The sequence below is a fragment of the Stenella coeruleoalba genome (assembly GCF_951394435.1).
Source record: "Stenella coeruleoalba genome assembly, chromosome: 1".
Lineage (NCBI taxonomy): Eukaryota > Metazoa > Chordata > Mammalia > Artiodactyla > Delphinidae > Stenella > Stenella coeruleoalba.
In genome coordinates, this window is record NC_137169.1 from 43,969,799 (window position 1) to 43,988,276 (window position 18,478).

Consider the following 18,478-nt stretch of genomic DNA (forward strand, 5'->3'; position numbering starts at 1 on the left):
GCATTCTTTTTCAGGTAGACTACCTATTTCCTCTTCATTTGTTTGGTCTGGTGGGTTTTTACCTTGCTCCATCTGCTGTGTGTTTCTCTGTCTTCTCATTTTGCTTAACTTACAGTGTTTGGGGTCCCCTTTTTACAGGCTGCAGGTTCGTAGTTCCCATTGTTTTTGGTGTCTGCCCCCAGTGGGTAAGGTTGGTTCAGTGGCTTGTGTAGGCTTCCTGGTGGAGGGGACTGGTGCCTGTGTTCTGGTGGATGCAGCTGGATATTGTCTTTCTGATGCTCAGGACTCTATTCCGTGGTGTCTGTGACCTTATTAAGATTTTAGGCAGCCTCTCTGTTAATGAGTGGGGTTGTATTCCTGTCTTGCTAGTTGTTTGGCTTAGGGTGTCCAGCACTGTAGCTTGCTCGTCGTTGAGTGGAGCTGGGTCTTAGTGTTGAGATGGTGATCTCTGGGAGAGCTTTTGCCGTTTGATATTACGTGGAGCCAGGAGGTCTCTGGTAGACCAGTGTCCTGAACTCAGCTCTCCCACCTCAGAGGCACAGGCCTGACACCCGGGTGGAGCACCAAGACCCTGTCAGCCACACGACTCAGAAGAAAAGTGAGAATAAAGAAAGAGAGAAAGAAAAAATAAAATAAAGTTTTTAAAATAAAAAAGTTATTAAAGATAAAAAGTTAAAGAGTTTTAAAAATAAAAGAAAGAAAGAAGAGAGCAACCAAACCAAAAAACAAATCCACCAGTGATAACAAGCACTAAAACCTATACTAAAAAAACATAAACAGAGAAAAAACACACAAAAAACGGACAGACAGAACCCTAGGACAAATGGTAAAAGCAAAGCTATATAGACAAAATCACACAGAGAAGCATACACATACACCCTCACAAAAAGAGAAAGAGGGGAAAAAAAGTATATATATAAGAAAAAGGAAGAGAGCAACAAAATCAATTAAAAAATCTACCAATGATAATGAACTCTAAATACTAAACTAAGATAAACATAAAGCCAGAAACAAATTAGATGCAGAAAGCAAACCCCAAGTCTACAGTTGCTCCCAAAGTCCACCAACTCAATTTTGGGATGATTCCTTGTCTATTCAGGTATTCCAGAGATGCAGGGTACATCAAGTTGATTGTGGAGATTTAATCTGCTCCTCCTGAGGCTGCTGGGAGAAATTTCCCTTTGTCTTCTTTGTTCACACAGCTCCTGGGGTTCAGCTTTGGGTTTGGCCCCACCTCTGTATGTAGGTTGCCTGAGGACGTCTGTTCCCTGCCCAGACATGACAACGAGGTTGAAGTAGCAGCTCATCACGGGGCTCTGGCTCACTCAGGCTTGTGGGAGGGAAGCGTATGGAATGTGGGGTGAGCCTGTGGCGGCAGAGGCCAGCACGATGTTGCAACAGCCTGAGGTGCGCCGTGTGTTCTCCTGGGGAAGTTGTCCCTGGATCCCGGGACCCTGGCAGTGGCGGGCTGCACAGGCTCCTGGGAGGGGAGGTGTGGATAGTGACCTGTGCTTGTACACAGGCTTCTTGGTGGCGGCAGCAACAGCCTTAGCATTTCATTCCCGTTTCTTGTGTCCACACTGATAGTCGTGGCTCGTGCCCATTTCTGGAGCTCATTTAGGTGGTGCTCTGAATCCCCTCTCCTCATGCACCCTGGAACAATGCTCTTTTGCCTCTTAGCCAGTTCCAGACTTTTTCCTGGACTCCCTCCTGGCTAGCTGTGGCGCACTAGCCCCCTTCAGGCTGTGTTCACACAGCCAACCCCAGTCCTCTCCCTGGGGTCTGACCTCTGAAGCCTGAGCCTCAGCTCCCAGCCCCAACCCGTCCCAGCCGGTGAGCAGACAAGCCTCTCGGGCTGGTGAGTGCTGGTCAGCAGCGATCCTCTGTGTGGGAATCTCTCTGCTTTGCCCTCCGTACCCCTGTTGCTGTGCTCTCCTCTGTGGCTCCGAAGCTTCCCCCCTCCGCCACCCTCAGTCTCCGTCCACGAAGGGGTTTCCTAGTGTGTGGAAACCTTTCCTCCTTCACACCTCCCTCCCAGAGGTGCAGGTCCCGTCCCTGTTCTTTTGTGTCTGTTTTTCCTTTTTTTTTGCCCTACGCAGGTACGTGGGGAGTTTCTTGCCTTTTGGGAATTCTGAGGTCTTCTGCCAGTGTTCAGTAGGTGTTCTGTAGGAGTTGTTCCACATGTAGATGTATTCCTGGTGTATTTGTGGGGAGGAAGGTGATCTCCACGTCTTACTCCTCCGCCATCTTGAAGGTCTGATCTATAATTTTTGTTTCTTCCTGTACCTATTAATTTTGGTAAGATATTTTTCAAGAAAATTGTCAGTTTTATTTAAGTAGCTAAATTTCTTCACTGAAGTTGTTCAAAGTATTCTCTTAGTATCCTTTTAATGTCTATAGAATCTATGGTGATAACCTTTTTTTTTAAATTCCTGATATTGATGGGTTTTGTTCTTTCTCCTTTTTTCTTCATCTGTCTAGCTAGAAGTTTGTCAATTTTGTTGAGCTTTACAAAGAATCAGCTTTTGCCTTTGTTACTGTCTTTTTTTCCCCTCCATTTCACTGATCTCTGCTCTTTATTATTTACCTCCTTTAACTTACTTTGGGTTTACTCTTTTTTGTTTGGTTTTGCTTTGCTTTAAGTTTCTTATGATAGATCCTTAGATCATTTATTTTAGATATTTCTCCTTTTCTAGTGTAAGTATGTAAAGCTATACATTTTCTTCTAAGCAGTATTTTAGCTGCATTCCACAGATTTTGATATATTCATTGTCATTTATTTCAAAATTCCCTTTAATGTCTAATTTTGTCTTTGACCTGTAATTATTTAGAAGTGCACTGTTTAATATCCAGGTATTTGGAATTTTCCTAGGTATCTTATTGTTATTGCTGTCTATTATAATTTTGCTGTAGTCAGAGATTAGGCTTTGTTTGATTTTGATCCTTTTAAATTAATTGAAATTTACTTTATGGCTCAGCATATGGTATATATTGGTGAACTTATGCACTTGAAAAATAATGCAGATTCTGTGGTTGTTAGATGTAGTGTTCTATATATGTTAATTAAATCAAGGTGATTGATAGAATTTTTAAGACCTGTGTCTCTACTAATTTATTTGACTTGCTGTATCACTTGCTGAGAGAGGGGTGTTAGAATCTCCTACTACAATTGTGGAACTATTTCTTTCTTTATTTCTGTCAATTTTTGCTTCATTTATTTTGAGGCTCTCTTATTTATAATTGTTATGTCTTCCTGATGAGTTGTGTTTTTTTTCATTATGAAACATTCTGCTTTATCTCTGGTTACATTCTTTGTCTAGAAGTGTCTTTTATCTGACTAACATAGCATGCCAGCCTTCTTATGCTTACTGTTTACATGATATATCTTTTTCTATCCGTTTGCTTTCGACCTATTTAGGTTATTTATTTATTTATTTACTTATTTATTTGTCTATTTAAGGTGTGTCTCTTGTAGGCAGTAGTGTATTGTTTTTTATCAACTTTGTCAGTTTCTGCCTTTTAATGGAGTGTTTAACAGAGTGTCGTCTAATACAGTAGCCACTAGCTCTATGTGGTTATTGAATCCTTAAAATGTGGCTAGTACAAATTGAGATGTGCTGTAAGTATGAAGTACACATCAGATTTTGAAGACTTAATATGAAAAATAGAATATAAAGTATTTCATTAATAATTTTTTATATTGCTTACATTTTTTAAAAAAATTTATTTATTTTTGCCTGTGTTAGGTCTTCGTTGCTGTGTGCGGGCTTTCTCTAGTTGCGGCGAGCGGGGGCTACTCTTTGTTGCAGTGTGCGGGCTTCTCATTGCGGTGGCTTCTCTTGTTGTAGAGCATAGGCTCTAGGCACGTGGGCTTCAGTAGTTGTGGTGCGTGGGCTCTAGAACGCAGGCTCTGTAGTTGTGGCACACGGGCTTAGTTGCTCCACAGCATGTGGGATCATCCTGGACCAGGGATCAAACCCCTGTCCCCTGCATTGACAGGTGGATTCTTAACCACTGTGCCACCAGGGAAGTCCTTATATTGGTTACATTTTGAAATGAAAATATTTTGGATATATTAGGTTAAACATTATAAAATATATATTAAATAAAATATATACTAGAAAATTTTAAAGTACATATGTGATTTGCATTATATTTCTGTTGGGCAGTGTGATTTAAAGAGCATTAACGTTTAATGTAATTACATATTTATATAGTAGGCTTTAGGTTGACCGTTTTATTATGTTTCCTCTATATGTCTCTTTGTTTTTTGTTACTCTGTTTTCTCTCTCACCTGCTGCCTTTTGGATTATCTGAATATTTTTAGTATGACATTTTAGTATGCATTGGCTTTTTGGCCAAATCTGTTTATTCTTAGCTTAGTTTTTGGTTAGTTTTGTTTTGTTTTAGTGGTTGCAGGGTTTCTCAACCTCAATACTGTTGACACTTGAGCTAGATTATTCTTTTTTGTGGGGCTTGGACATTGTAGGATGTTTCACAGCATTCCTGGCCCTCTACCCACTACATGCCAGTAGTACCTGCCCCCACAGTTGTGATAATCAAAAATGTTTCCAGACATTGCCAAATGTCCCCTGGGGGACAAAATTTCTCTGGGCTGAGAACCACTGCTATAGGGGTCTCCTTAGCATTAATATTGTACCACTTCGCATAAAATGTAGAAACCTTGCAAACATATACGTCCATTAACCAATTCCCTTCTGCCCTACACCCACCTTTATGTTAAATTATCATATGTATTACATCTATGTACATTAAAAAACCCCCAAAGACAGTGTTATAATATTTGTTTTCAATAGTTGCACATATTTTAAAGACCTTAAGAGGAAAAAAGTCCTTTATATTTACCCAGATATTTATTATTTCTGTTGTTCTTTCCTCTTTCTTGCTGATCCAAATTTTTCTAGAGAATTTACTTTAGCATTTCTTATAAAGCAGGTCTTCTGGAATGTTAATTCCCCAGTGGAATATTCTGATACTTCATAGGATTGTATGTATTATGGAAAATCATGGAGTAAATTACTCACTTCTTGGTTTGTGTTCAGTCTGCTATTACTCAGCACAGTGACAATATTTAACAATATGAAAGCAGTAATAGCAGATAGTTTACTTGTTATGACTAGAGCCTTGTATCAGGTTCTATGTTAGAAACACATCAAAAAATAGAAGAATGTCTCAATGGATGGTTTTTAATCTACAACCTAGATTTAAAATCAAATTAAAAGTGTTAAGTCATCTCAAATTCTGTGATTAGTATGTTTCATTTTGCCAGTAGAGGAACGCTCTTGTTTTTGAAGGCAATAAAATGTGTTGGCTAAGAACACAGGCTATGGAGCCAGGCTGCCTGAGTATTCTAGATCCCCTACTTTGGCCTTAGATTGGTTACTTAATATCTATGTGTCTCTTTACTTATCTGTAAAATGGGAATGATAGTACCTACTTCATAGGGTTGAGGATTAAATTAAATTATGTAAATATACGTAAAATAATGAGAACAAGGCCTGACACAGAGTGAGTACGTAACAGCTATTAGCCACCTCTGATAACACCACCACCACCATTTGGAGATTCCACCTCTCATTACCAGAAATATCATCTGGAAGAATATTTTATACAGTACATGCATTTTTATTTACTTCTTAACCTCCTGGAAGAATGACCAGGGAATCGATAGGAATGTTGAAGCTGCCAAGCATGTGATGTAATTTTTTTCTTTTAAGCTTACATTTATGCTCAACGGTATTTTCAGTCATTTTCCTTCATTTCATGAAAGCGCTCTTTTTCTTCTGTCCCTCTCCCCCCTGTTGTTTACTAAGAATATTTATATAGAATGTAATAGTACAGTTGAAATGGAAATGAATATTTTGTCAAAATTATGAATTTTTAAACCTAATATTATTTTACAGTATTGTATCTATTTCGATGTTTTCTTCTGGTTCTCTGAATCTCGATTATATTTGTAGCAATTTTGGAAGCAGAGAGCTCTTAGGAGCTAATAGGAGCTTTGTTTCATGCAGGAAGTGTTCTGAAAATATAAGCTTTTATTACTCAATATTTATTACCTCACTTTTAGAAGTGCTTGTATCAATTTGAAGTTAGTTTGAGCCATCAAGAAATGTTTGCTCCAAGAAATTCTTGGCTATCTGTAAGTTTAAAAAAAACAAACATATCATTTGCTCTGACGTTATTTTTAACATTTATGAATATTATTTTTCCTTCTATAGGTCAAGGTGGGAAACTGGTTGATAGAGGAGATAATACTTATGGAGGAAAGTGGGTCATAAATCCTAGTGGTGGATTGATTTCAAAGGGACACCCACTTGGAGCTACAGGTAATAATACACACAGATTTTATAATTTTTAAGTCATTTTTGGCATAAGTGTGAATGATTTGGTCATTGATTTGAATGAATGATTGTATTCTCTGATTTTGGTAGCGAGTGTTTTAAATGATTATTTAGCCACGGTATCTTCGATTTTCGCTAAGTATAGTATAGTTCAATAATCTTGATTAATTGATGAGAATTTGAATTAGTTGAAACTCTAAATTCAACAATAGGCATTTTAAAAAGTTTGATTATTTTAAAGTTTGTGTACAACTTAACAAGATGTTTCTAGATCTGCTAGATAAGAATCATTTGAAATAAGCATGTTATTTATATATAGTTGCATATGTGGTTGGTGTTGCATAGAAATTTTTTTCTCTTGAGAGAACTGGACTAAAAGATATGAAATAAGAATTTTACTATGACTCTACTGCTGACTGGCCATGTGATGCTTTTGATTAATTATCAGTTAGTCACTTTGAGTTTCCTTAATTGTAAAATGAAATTGTACAAAGTGGTTTCTGAAATAACTTAGCACTAAAATTCTGAGATTTATTTTATGAGGACAGGTGAGTTTTGTATTTTTTCATAGTGTCTTATATATTAAGTAAAATTTTATAAATTATCATAAATTCCAAAATAGAGAAGTTAGAATTTATAGTGTATTTATTACAGCAATTAACTTTGGTTTGTTTCTGTTTATCACTTGAATTAGGTAAGTTTATAATCTAGTAGAGAAAATGGGTATACATAGATAGAGCATAAGAGAGAGATAGATAGACAGGCACATACAGTTGCAGTATAATGTGCCACCTTGCTATTTGTTTTCTGTCCTGTGTGTTCTTTGGTTCTTTTCTGTTTTTCATAATATCTTTTATTAATGGGTATTTTTTAGTATTTTATTTTCTCTCTTCTATTGAATTATTTCTTTTTCTCTCTCTCTCTTTTTTTTTTTTTAGTGTTTGCTCTAGGATTTACAACATCCATCTTTAATTTACTGTAGTCTACCTTCAAATAATGTCATACAATTTCACTTATAATGTATGGGATTTTTACAACAGATTATTTCCATGTACCCCCTCCTATCCTTTGTGCTATTATTGTCATACACGTACTTCTAAATATATTATTAACCCCACAATATACTATTATTATTGCTTTAAATAATTTAATGTCTTTAAAAGTAATCTTAAAATGAGGTGAACGAGAGTGATGTTACTGAGACTGGCAGAATAACCACATCTGAAAATACTCTGTTATAAAATTACCAAGAACACTTGCAAAAATTGTCAAGCTCAACTTTTTCAGAACTTTGGAAATTAACCAAAGGCTTACAGCGATCTGGGGGAGCATTTATTAAAAACAAGTCAACAGCGTTTTCTCTGTAAGAACAGCAAGCTTTGTGGCATTTTTTACTTGCTCTGGTAACAGTTCTTTCTCCAGCTCCATGGTAGCCTTGAAAACCAACAGCCTGCAATCATGGTGAAAACTAGCATTTTGCCCAGCACTGGAGGAGTCAAAATGGAGTTGGAGCTCTTTCAAAGCTCCATATTCAGAGACTTGTCATTATTTGACCTGTCTGGAAGTTCCCTGGTAAACCAGTCTCAAAAAGCTTGTCTTTATGTAACCTGACAGAGAACTTGTCCAGTGTAAACAGTATTTTCCTTAGAGTCATTTGTCAAGAACAATCAGCAACAACTGTTTAACAACATAGCTGCCTGAGATGCCGATAACAACTGGAGCAAACAACAAATTAACCAAAGGAAAAGAAAAGCTTAAAAGAAGAAGCTGGTGAATGAAATGTCCATAGAAACTGAGGTAGCCCAAATATTTGCTAGACAGACTTTAAATCAGCTATTTAAGTATGTTCAAAGAAGTAAAGGTATAAAAGTATACTTTCTTTTACTTCTTTATATATAGTAAAGAAGTAAAAGAAAGTATAATAATGTTTCACCAAACAGAGAGTATCAATTACTAGATAGAAATTATAGAAAAGAACCAAATAAATTCTGGCATTGAGGAGAAAAGTAACTGAAATGAAGAATTTACTAGAGGGGCCCAATACCAGATTTGAACAGGCAGAAGAAAAAAATTGATGAACTTTAAGATAGGTCGATTGATATTATTCAGTCTGCGAAACAGGAAAAAAAAAAAAAAAAGAATGAAGAAAAATGAACAGAGCCTCAGAGACTTGTGGGACATTAGCAAAGTGTAGCAACATATACATACTAATAGTCCCAGAAGGAGAGGATAGGAAAAAAAAGGGCAGCAAGAATATTTGAAGAAGTGAGGACTGATAAACTCCTTAAACTTGAAGAGAAAGCATGAATATACATATCCAAGAAACTTAACAAGTAGGAATACCTCAAAAAGACCCACACCTAGACACATAATCAAACCATTGGAAGCAAAAGACAAAGAGAGTATTGAAAGCAACAACAGAGCAGTGACTCATCACGTACAAAGGATCCCCAATAAGACTTAACCTCTGATTTATCTTCTGTAACCATTAAGGCGGTGTGATGAAAGAAGCTGCCAACCAAGAATTCTGTATTCAGTGAAACTACCTTTAAAAAATGAAGAAGTTAAGACATTCCTAGATTTAAAAAATTGAGAGAATTTATCACAGACCTCCCCTATAAGAAATAATTTTAAAGAGAGTCATTCAGACTGAAATGAAAGAGCACTAGACAGTGAAATAGCACATGAAGAAAGAAAGAGCGTTGGTAAATGTAACTACCTTGGTAAATATAAAAGACAATATAAGTGTATTTTTTTGTTTGTCACATTTTCCCCCCTCCTATCTGATCTAAAATACAACTATAAAGGGCAATAATCTGAGTTGCTTTATACAATGCACAGAGATATAATTTGTATGACAATAACACAAAGGAGGAAGGAGGGAAGAGAGTTATATAGGAGCAGATTTTTTGTGTATGCTATTGAAATTAAGTCAGTATTAATTTGAACAACTAGATTGCTATAAATTAAAATGTGAATTGTAATCCCTAGAGCAACCACTAAGAAAATAACTGAAAAATACATAGTAAGAGAAATGACAAAGAAGTAAAATGGTACATTAGAAAATACCTATTTAACACAAAAGAAGGAAATAATGGAGGAATAGAGGGATTAAAAAAGACTAAAGTTCAAGAGAATGAGAAGGGAAGCCACAGACTAGGAGAGAATATTTGCAAAAGACACATCTGCTAAAGAACTATTATCTAAAATATACAAAGAACTCTTTTTTTGTTTTTTTGGTTTTTTTTTTTTGCGGTACGCGGGTCTCTCACTGTTGTGGCCTCTCCCCTTGCGGAGCACAGGCTCCGGACGCGCAGGCTCAGCGGCCATGGCCCACGGGCCCAGCAGCTCTGCGGCATGTGGGATCTTCCCGGACTGGGGCACGAACCCGTGTCCCCTGCATCAGCAGGCAGACTCTCAACCACTGTGCCACCAGGGAAGCCCCCAAAGAACTCTTAAAAGTAAACAGTAAGAAAATGAGCAATCTGATTTAAAAATGGGCAAAAGATCCAAACAGACACCTGTCTAAAGAAGATATACAGGGGCTTCCCTGCTGGTGCACTGGCTAATAATCTGCCTGCCAGTGCAGGGGACATGGGTTCGAGCCCTGGTCCTGGAATATCCCACATGCCGTGGAGCAACTAAGCCCGTGTGCCACAACTCCTGAGCCTGTGCTCTAGAGCCTGCAAGCCACAACTACTGAGGCCTGTGCACCTAGAGCCTGTGTTCCACAATGAGGGAAGACACTGCAGTGAGGAGCCCGTGCACCTCAAGGAAGAGTAGCCCCCGCTCGCCGCAACTAGAGAAAGCCCATGCGCAGCAACAAAGACCCAACGCAGCCAAAAATAAATAAATAAAATAAAATATATATAAAAAAAGAAGATATACAAATGGCAAATAAGCATATGAAAAGATCCTCAACATCATATGTCATTAAGGAATTGCAAATTAAAACAACAATGAGATACTACTACGTACCTATTCAAATCTCCAAAATCCAAAACAGCAACACCACCAAATGCTGGAAGATTCTTACAAAATGGAACATCCTTTTACCATAGGATCCAGCAGTTGTACTCCTTTGGCCTTTACCCAAATGAGTTGAAAACTTATTTACACAAAAACCTACATGTGGATGTTTATAGCAGCTTTATTCATAATTGCCAAATCTCAGATGCAACCAAAATGTCCTTCGGTAGGTGAATGGATAAATAAACAGTGGTACATCCAGAAAATGGAATGTTATTCAGCCCTTCCCCAAAATTCAGTTATCAAGTGATGAAAAGGCATGGAGGAACCTTAAATGCTTATTGCCAAGTGAAAAAGCCACTCTGAAAAGGTTACATACTCTATGATTCCAACTATATGATATCCTAGAAAAGGGAAAACTATGGAGACAGTAAAAAGATCAGCAGTTGGAGAAGGGAGGGTTGACTAGGTAGAGCACAAAGGATTTTTAGGGCAGTGAAACTGTTCTTTTTGATGCTTTAATAGTGACTATGTGTCATTTTACATTTGTTAGATGTATACAACACCAAGAGCAAACCCTAATGTAAACTAAGGACTTTGGGTGATAATTATATGTCAATGTAGGTTCTTCAGTTGTAACAAATGATCCATTCTGGGACAGGATGTTGATAGTGAGGGAAGCTATGCACGTAGTGGGGACAGGGAGAATATGGGAAATCTCTGTACTTTCTACTAAATCTTGTTATGAACCTCAAACTGCCCTAAAAAGGAAAGTGTAAAAAAAGTTAATCTTTGTTAACATACATTTATGTTAGATGATAGATAATGGAAGACAGGAAAACAAAAGCAATTTGGTTAATATATACAGATATATTTATGTCAAAGCAAGGAAGATAGTCCTGTTAAATTGTTAAAGTCCTTTTTCTGCTACTTGTCACTATTAAAGTCCTTATTTCTGCAACTTGTAGGTGGTGATAGCTGGTATTTGTAATTTCCTTCTTTCACTACCCATTCTATACTGCTTTTGCCCTTAGTAAGTACCTCATTTGTAGTTTCTCATCTGGTACAATAAACTAAACCTTCATTCCTGAATAGTCTGTGCTGTTAGCAGTCCTGCTTCTTTGGGTTATTGTAGTAAACTAACTTTTATTACAAGACATGAGAGTATTAAGAGGCACCCCATAGTACTTTTGGGTTCCAAGCTAATCCTTTTTGTCCTCATTATATAGTAGCAACCCAATATTCCCATGATAATCAGGTCAGTCACCCCAGTCAATAAATCCCCTTCTTTGCCTATTAGTTCTGTGTCATGAAGAACCCTAAGTGTCCAGGTAGCAGTCTCTGCTTCCAGTTCAGTGTAATCACTGTTTTGTCTAAGACTTCTAAACCAGCAGAGCCCAAAGTTTCAGGAATGGCAAATAAAATGTTGTTAGTGGATCATTTAGGATAATAGTGAGAGGAACTGCTCCCTTTTCTATCCTTTGATCCTTTTTGTATCCTGGCTATGGAGAAACAGCATCATTGATTCAGAGCATGTTCCACGTTTTTTTTTTTGCGGTACGCGGGCCTCTCACTGTTGTGGCCTCTCCCGTTGCGGAGCGCAGGCTCAGCGGCCATGGCTCACGGGCCCAGCCGCTCCGCGGCATGTGGGATCTTCCCGGACCGGGGCACGAACCTGTGTCCCCTGCATCGGCAGGCGTACTCTCAACCACTGCGCCACCAGGGAAGCCCATGTTCCACATTTTGGAGGATATTTGCCCAGCCCTGCAAAGTGTTGCTGGCACCATTATTTTTTTTTTTTTTTTTTTTTTGCGTTATGTGGGCCTCTCACTGTCGTGGCCTCTCTCGTTGCGGAGCACAGGCTCCGGACATGCTGGCTCAGCGGCCATGGCTTATGGGCCTAGCCGCTCTGCGGCATGTGGGATCTTCCTGGACCAGGGCACGAACCCGTGTCCCCTGCATCGGCAGGTGGACTCTCAACCACTGCGCCACCAGGGAAGCCCTGGCACCATTATTGAGTCTTCTAAAGGCTTTTACATTATTCTATCAGACCAACTGCTTCAGGGTGATAGAATACATGGTAAGCCCAGTGCACGCTGTAAGCAGGAGTCTATTCCTGCATTTCATTTATTTAGGCTGTTAAATGAGCTTCTTAATCAGAGAAATATTATGTGGAATACCATGTTGGCACATCCACCCAGCACAAAGATCAAGTATAAAACCCTAAGGAGTATAAAAATTAGAGGTGTAGGTGGAGAAGAGACGTTTAAGAATGTTGTGAGGAAATGGTCCGTTATCCAAGGGAGGAGAATGTTTCAAAAGTTAGAGGTCAGGCCAGAAAAGTTAGATTGATAAAGAGTGAAGAGTGTTCTTTGGATTTGGCTATTATCAAGTCATTGGCAACCTTGAAGCAATTTTAGTGAAATGTTTTGCACGGAAGCACATGGGAATTTGGAAAGAATTAGAAGTGAGAAAGTAGCAACAGCAGTGCAGATAAACTGTTATGAGTAGTGGCTGTGACTGGAAAGGGATACGTAGAGGGTGTACCTCAGTTGCAGGTATATGTTCTATATGAATGAAGTCATGGCTTTGATCTTAACCTCTTCACTCTTTTCGGCCTAGTCATTTTATCTGTAAAATAGGAATAAAATATAGTATCTACCTAATAGGGTTGTGCTGTGGATCAAATGAGTAAATATGTGAGTCCCCAAAACAGAGTAGAAAAACAATAATTGCTAGTGTTCTCTTCCCACCATTCCTACAAAAGAAAGCCAAAATGGATCCAGTTAACTGTTGCTAGTAATAAAGCACTTGTTTGTATCTCAGTATGTAAAATAATTTATAACCATTTCAGGAAAAGAAGATTGTTAATTTGTAAAGAAAATAATTTTCCTTCTAGTATGACAGCCTCAAGGCACCAATTTCACTATGTAAATATTGTGCCCAATACTACACAGACATTATTTTAATACTATGCTCTGCCTTTGGTAAATAGACTAACCCTTTTCCTTTATCCCTCAAAAGAATGAGGTCATACTTCAGTGTTGATTTTGTTGCTAATGGTATGTAGTCAGGGTGATAATAAATGTTTCTATGGTATGGTCATTGAAGCCTTAAAGAGTTACGGTTTGCATTTGAGACAGTGATTTAAATTCTCCTTTCAGACAGCTTCCTCACTCTCATATAGGAAACTTCTGTTTTCATCAGGAGATGAATGTGACATTTCAGTTAGTTGTTGTTATTGACACATAACTTTTTTCTCCCCTGAAAGAACATGTTTTTATTATAATTGACTTGTTGGCCATTCCGAGATATTTTTATTCTGTCATCCACGAAAACACTCAGAAATAACGATTTGTTGTAACGATATGATTTTTCATATCCATATTCTTTCTCAAAATTGAGGTATAATTTTCATAAAATAAAATGCACAGTTCTAGCAAAAACACAATTGTTTATAGCAGCATTATTCATAGTAGCCAAAAGGTGGAAACAACCCAGATGTCTGTCATCAACTGATGAATGGATAAACAATACGTGGTATATTCATACAATGGTATATTCTTTGGCCATAAAAGAAATGAAGTAATGATACATGCTACAACATAGATGGACCTTGAAAACATTTTGCTATGTGAAAGAAGGCAGTCACAAAAGACCTCATATTACACGATTCATTTATATGAAATGTCCAAAATAGGCAAATCTGTAGAAACAGAAAGCAGATTAGTAGTGGCCTAGGATTGGGAGAGAGAGCTAAAGAGTATGGAATTTCTTTTTGAGGTAATGAATATGCTCTGAAATTGATTGTGGTGATGGTTGTACATATCTCTGAATATACTAAAAACCATTGAATTGTAATCTTTAAATGGATGATTGGTTTAGACAATTGGGTACATCCATGTAACTACCAGCCGAAACAAGACATTAGAACATTTCCATCACCCCAGAAAGTTCCATTGTATCTATTTCCAGTAAATCTCCAACTTCCCTCAATCACCCCACTCTAACTCTCCAACCCTGCCCCCCAACCAAGCTAAGACTTATTGACTTCTATCGTGGTAGATTAGTTTTGCTGATCTTCGAACTTCATATAAATGGTACAGTATAGTGTGTATATGTGCTCTTTTCTGTCTGGATTCTTTAACTCAGTAGAATGTAAGATTTATCAAAAATTTTCTTGTATCAGGAGTTCATTCTTTTTTATTGCTAAATAGTATTCTATTGTTAAAATATATCAGTTTGTTTACCCATCTTTCTGTTGATGGACATTTGGGTTCTTTTCTGTTTAGGGGTATTATGAATAAGGATGCTATAAATATTTTTGTACAAGACTATTTGTGGACATACCTTTTGTGTTTTTCTTGGGTTAGTAACTCAGAGTGAAGTTGCTGAGTCATAGGGCAGCATATGTTTACCTTTATAAGACACTGCCAGATAACAAACTGCTCCAAAGGTTGTCATATGCTTTTTTTTTTTTAATTTATTTATTCATTTATTTTATTTTTGGCTGTGTTGGGTCTTCGTTTCTGTGCGAGGGCTTTCTCTAGTTGTGGCAAGCGGGGGCCACTCTTCATCGCGGTGCGCAGGCCTCTCACTGTCGCAGCCTCTCTTGCTGCGGAGCACAGGCTCCAGACGCACAGAGCTCAGTATTTATGGCTCACGGGCCCAGTTGCTCCGTGGCACGTGGGATCTTCCCAGACCAGGGCTCGAACCCGTGTCCCCTGCATTGGCAGGCAGACTCTCAACCACTGCGCCACCAGGGAAGCCCTGCTTTTTAATATTATAGCTGGATGACAAATTTTAACATTTTTTAAATTAGTTTTTAATGGAGTGTAGTTGATTTACAGTGTTGTGTTAGTTTCTGCTGTACAGCAAAGTGAATCAGTTATACATATACATATATCCACTCAATTTTAGATTCTTTTCCCACATAGGTCATCACAGAGAATTGAGTAGAGTTCCCTGTGCTGGACAAATTTTAACATCTAACAAGTATTTCTCTTTCTCCTTAGGTTTAGTTCTATTCCTCAGAGTCAACTGCTTTTAAAATTTCTTTTCTATTTTTCCAAAAATTGTTATGCTTATACAAATATATATGTATATATGTATTTATAGTCTTTCTGAATGTATGTTTGTATATGTGTATATTTATCATATTGTAGACTGCTTTTTTGCTTACATCTTAAAATTTTTTCTGTATTATCACTTATAGCTAGTCTTTATTCTTTTTAATGCCTGCATAGTATTCTGATTACAAGAAGTTTACCTAGTGATTCACTTATGGATAGACATATAGGTTATGTCAAGTTTGTTATTACAAACAATGTTGCACTAACCATCTTGTGTCTTTGCATACTTTTTCAAGTATACCCATAGGATAAATTCCAAACAGTGGACTTCCTATGTCAAAGGATAGTACGTATTTTAAAATGGATGGATATTGCCCCATTTTCTTCAAAAAGATTATACCAATGCACATTCCCAACAACAGCGTATGAGAGTGCTTTTTTTTCCCTACAACCTTGTCAACGTTGGATTTTTAAAAATCAACTGTAGACAATTTTGCCAATCTTGACAGGTCATCCAGTTCTTTCCCATGGGCACTAAAAAAACTAAACTAAAACACCCAGGAAGGTAGAATTTGCCCAATTTTTAAATACTTCAAAGAGAGACTCGTACCTTCTGCAGTAGTCTTTGAAAACTCTTTTCAGTATTTGAGTCTACACTGTTGGTAACATTTTCCTCTTATCAGTCTTTGAGGGATAGTGTTTAATGGTGGTGTAACATTTTGGGAGGAAAATTTATAAATCTTGATGACTTTATTGGTAGTCTGCATAAAATGAGGAATTACTGAAGAGTAAATGTTTACTTGCTACACACTGAGGATTTGGATATATTTCAAGTAAATCTGACACGTGGCCATTAGCTGGAGCCGAAGAAAGAATTCAGACTCCTAGAAAATATATCAGAATGACAGCTCAGAGTTGTTTAAATATTTTTGCCCTAGTTACTTGGATAACAAACTGCAATAGGATTCTAAGAAAATCAGAAAACAGTCAAGTAAGTGTTTCCAAAACATGTTAAGGTGGGGTGGGGAAGGTTTAAGGTTCTCTTCTACCAATGGTATTCTTTTAATTGTATGATATTGCTACTTTGGTGGGAACTCAGCATTGGAGAATTAGCTTTAAAATTAACTTTCCATAATACTGGTTTCTGATTTTAACTTGTTAAGGTCTGGGTTAAAAAAAGCTTCTAACTTCCATAATGGTACTTATAATAGAAGAGAAAGAGGTTTATGCATTTGAATTGAATGGTCTTTTGTTCATTGTCAGTTTAAAAATATGAATTCCTTTTGGATTTTCCAATTAGAAAAATCACAATAAACCTTAGGGTTTTTTTTTTTTTGGGTTTACTTTGCAATTGTCATACGACAAAAAGCAAATTAGTGTCCAAATAATAGTATCATATTTTATTCCAGTTTTTAAAATTTTTTCACATATATTGTTCAACACATTGAACGTTTGTTTAAAATGAATAAGTAAAATTTGACTTTAGCTCATTTTTAGCCATCTCTGATTTATGAAAATGCATATTAGTGTCTGGGGTCTACTGAAAGGGCATGAAAGTGCTTTTGAGATAAAACTCTTAATAAGGGATTGTTGCTTTGAAGCTGAAAGTTGGTTATTTAGTTTGGTCTTTTATATCAATTCAGCCTGGCATTTAGTGCCTTTCCAGTGAGGCTTCAACCTCGTTTTCTGTCCTGATCTTCCATTTTTCAGTCTGTGAAAGTTCAATAAATTCTTATTGTATGTCTACATTATCATTAGGTGCTGTAGGTAACTGGTATTCAAATATGGTGTCTACTGATGGACTGATTCAGAATCCCCTGTGGCTTTAAAAAATATGTATTCCTGCCCTACCATTAGAAATTCTGGTTCCTAAGCCTGGTTGATCCAAACAGCTTATGTGTTTATAAAGTTCCCCCAAGAGCTTTTCATGCCCAATCAGGTTTAGGAACTAGGGCTAGAGTACACAAGGTAACCACTGCCCTAAGGAAGCATACAAGAGGCAGATAATGTAACACAAATGATTAGAATCCAAGGCAGAATATAGGTGCCTTAGGCAAAGCACAAACCAGAACTATGAAGAAAGGAAAAAGGGAAAGGAGAATGGGGGGGGTGATGATTTACTAAATACCCACCACATGTCAGATTCTATGCTAGCATTTATATCTAGTTGGGTTTTGGGGGAGGAGATGTAGAAAGAGGAAGCATATTTAAACTAAACTGGACTGTTTGCTTTTTTCAGATGTGTTTAATTCCTTCTCACCTCTACAAACTCTGGCTTTGCTGTTTTCTCAATAATAGCAACAGTCAATACATGTATACAGTGCTAATTTCTAGGCATTCTTCTAAGTATTCTTCATGTACAAATGCATTTAATTCTCACATCTATTTTTTTTATATTTTATAAAAGAGGAGCGTAGAGGCACAGAGTAACTTGCCCAAAGTCACCAAGGTAGAACGTAGAAAAACTAGGATTCAAACCCAGGCAGCGTATTTTTAAGGTCCAGGCTCTTAACCACTACACGCTACTTCAGTGCCCTTTTCCTCAGTGGAAATGCCCATCTTCAAGGTCGATCTCAAGTGTTATCTATCTTATGAAACTTTTCCTGATTTCTTGATCCTTTCCATAAATTAATCTTTCCCTTTTCTGAACTCTTGCTATACTTTCTCAGTACTTCTCTTTTGACATTTATGCGTGTAGTGCATATTATAATTATTTATGTCCTTTTAAAAAATCTCCTTTGTTTGACTAAGAGCTGTGAGGACAGGATCCATATTTCATTTGTCTCTGTACCCTGAACAGTGCCCAATACAAGATGTTGCACATCTAAAGAGGGTTGAATAAATTATTTCTCCTTTAATATCTGAAGGGTGGTATGGGGCAGAGGGGATAAACTTGTTTAGTGTGAGAAGACTTAGGATCATTGGGAAGAATTCATGGGAAGGTAGATTTTGGGCTGTGGCAGGAAAGAAACTTTGTTAATTGTGGTAAAATGCACATAACATAAAATTTACCATCTTAACCATTTTAAGTGTACAGGTCAGTGGTATTAAGTACATCTACCTTGTTGTGTC

General features: G+C 37.3%; 1 protein-coding gene across 4 annotated transcripts in view; it reads left to right on the forward strand.

Moving 5' to 3' along the window:
- Nucleotides 1–18,478, forward strand: part of SCP2 (sterol carrier protein 2) — a 165,499-nt gene that overhangs the window by 77,827 nt on the left and 69,194 nt on the right. For all 4 annotated transcript variants that reach the window (XM_079933816.1, XM_079933817.1, XM_079933818.1 and 1 more), the window contains one exon: nt 6,243–6,350. In XM_079933816.1, the coding sequence (XP_079789942.1) occupies nt 6,243–6,350 (108 nt within the window). The remainder of the gene's footprint in view (nt 1–6,242; nt 6,351–18,478) is intronic.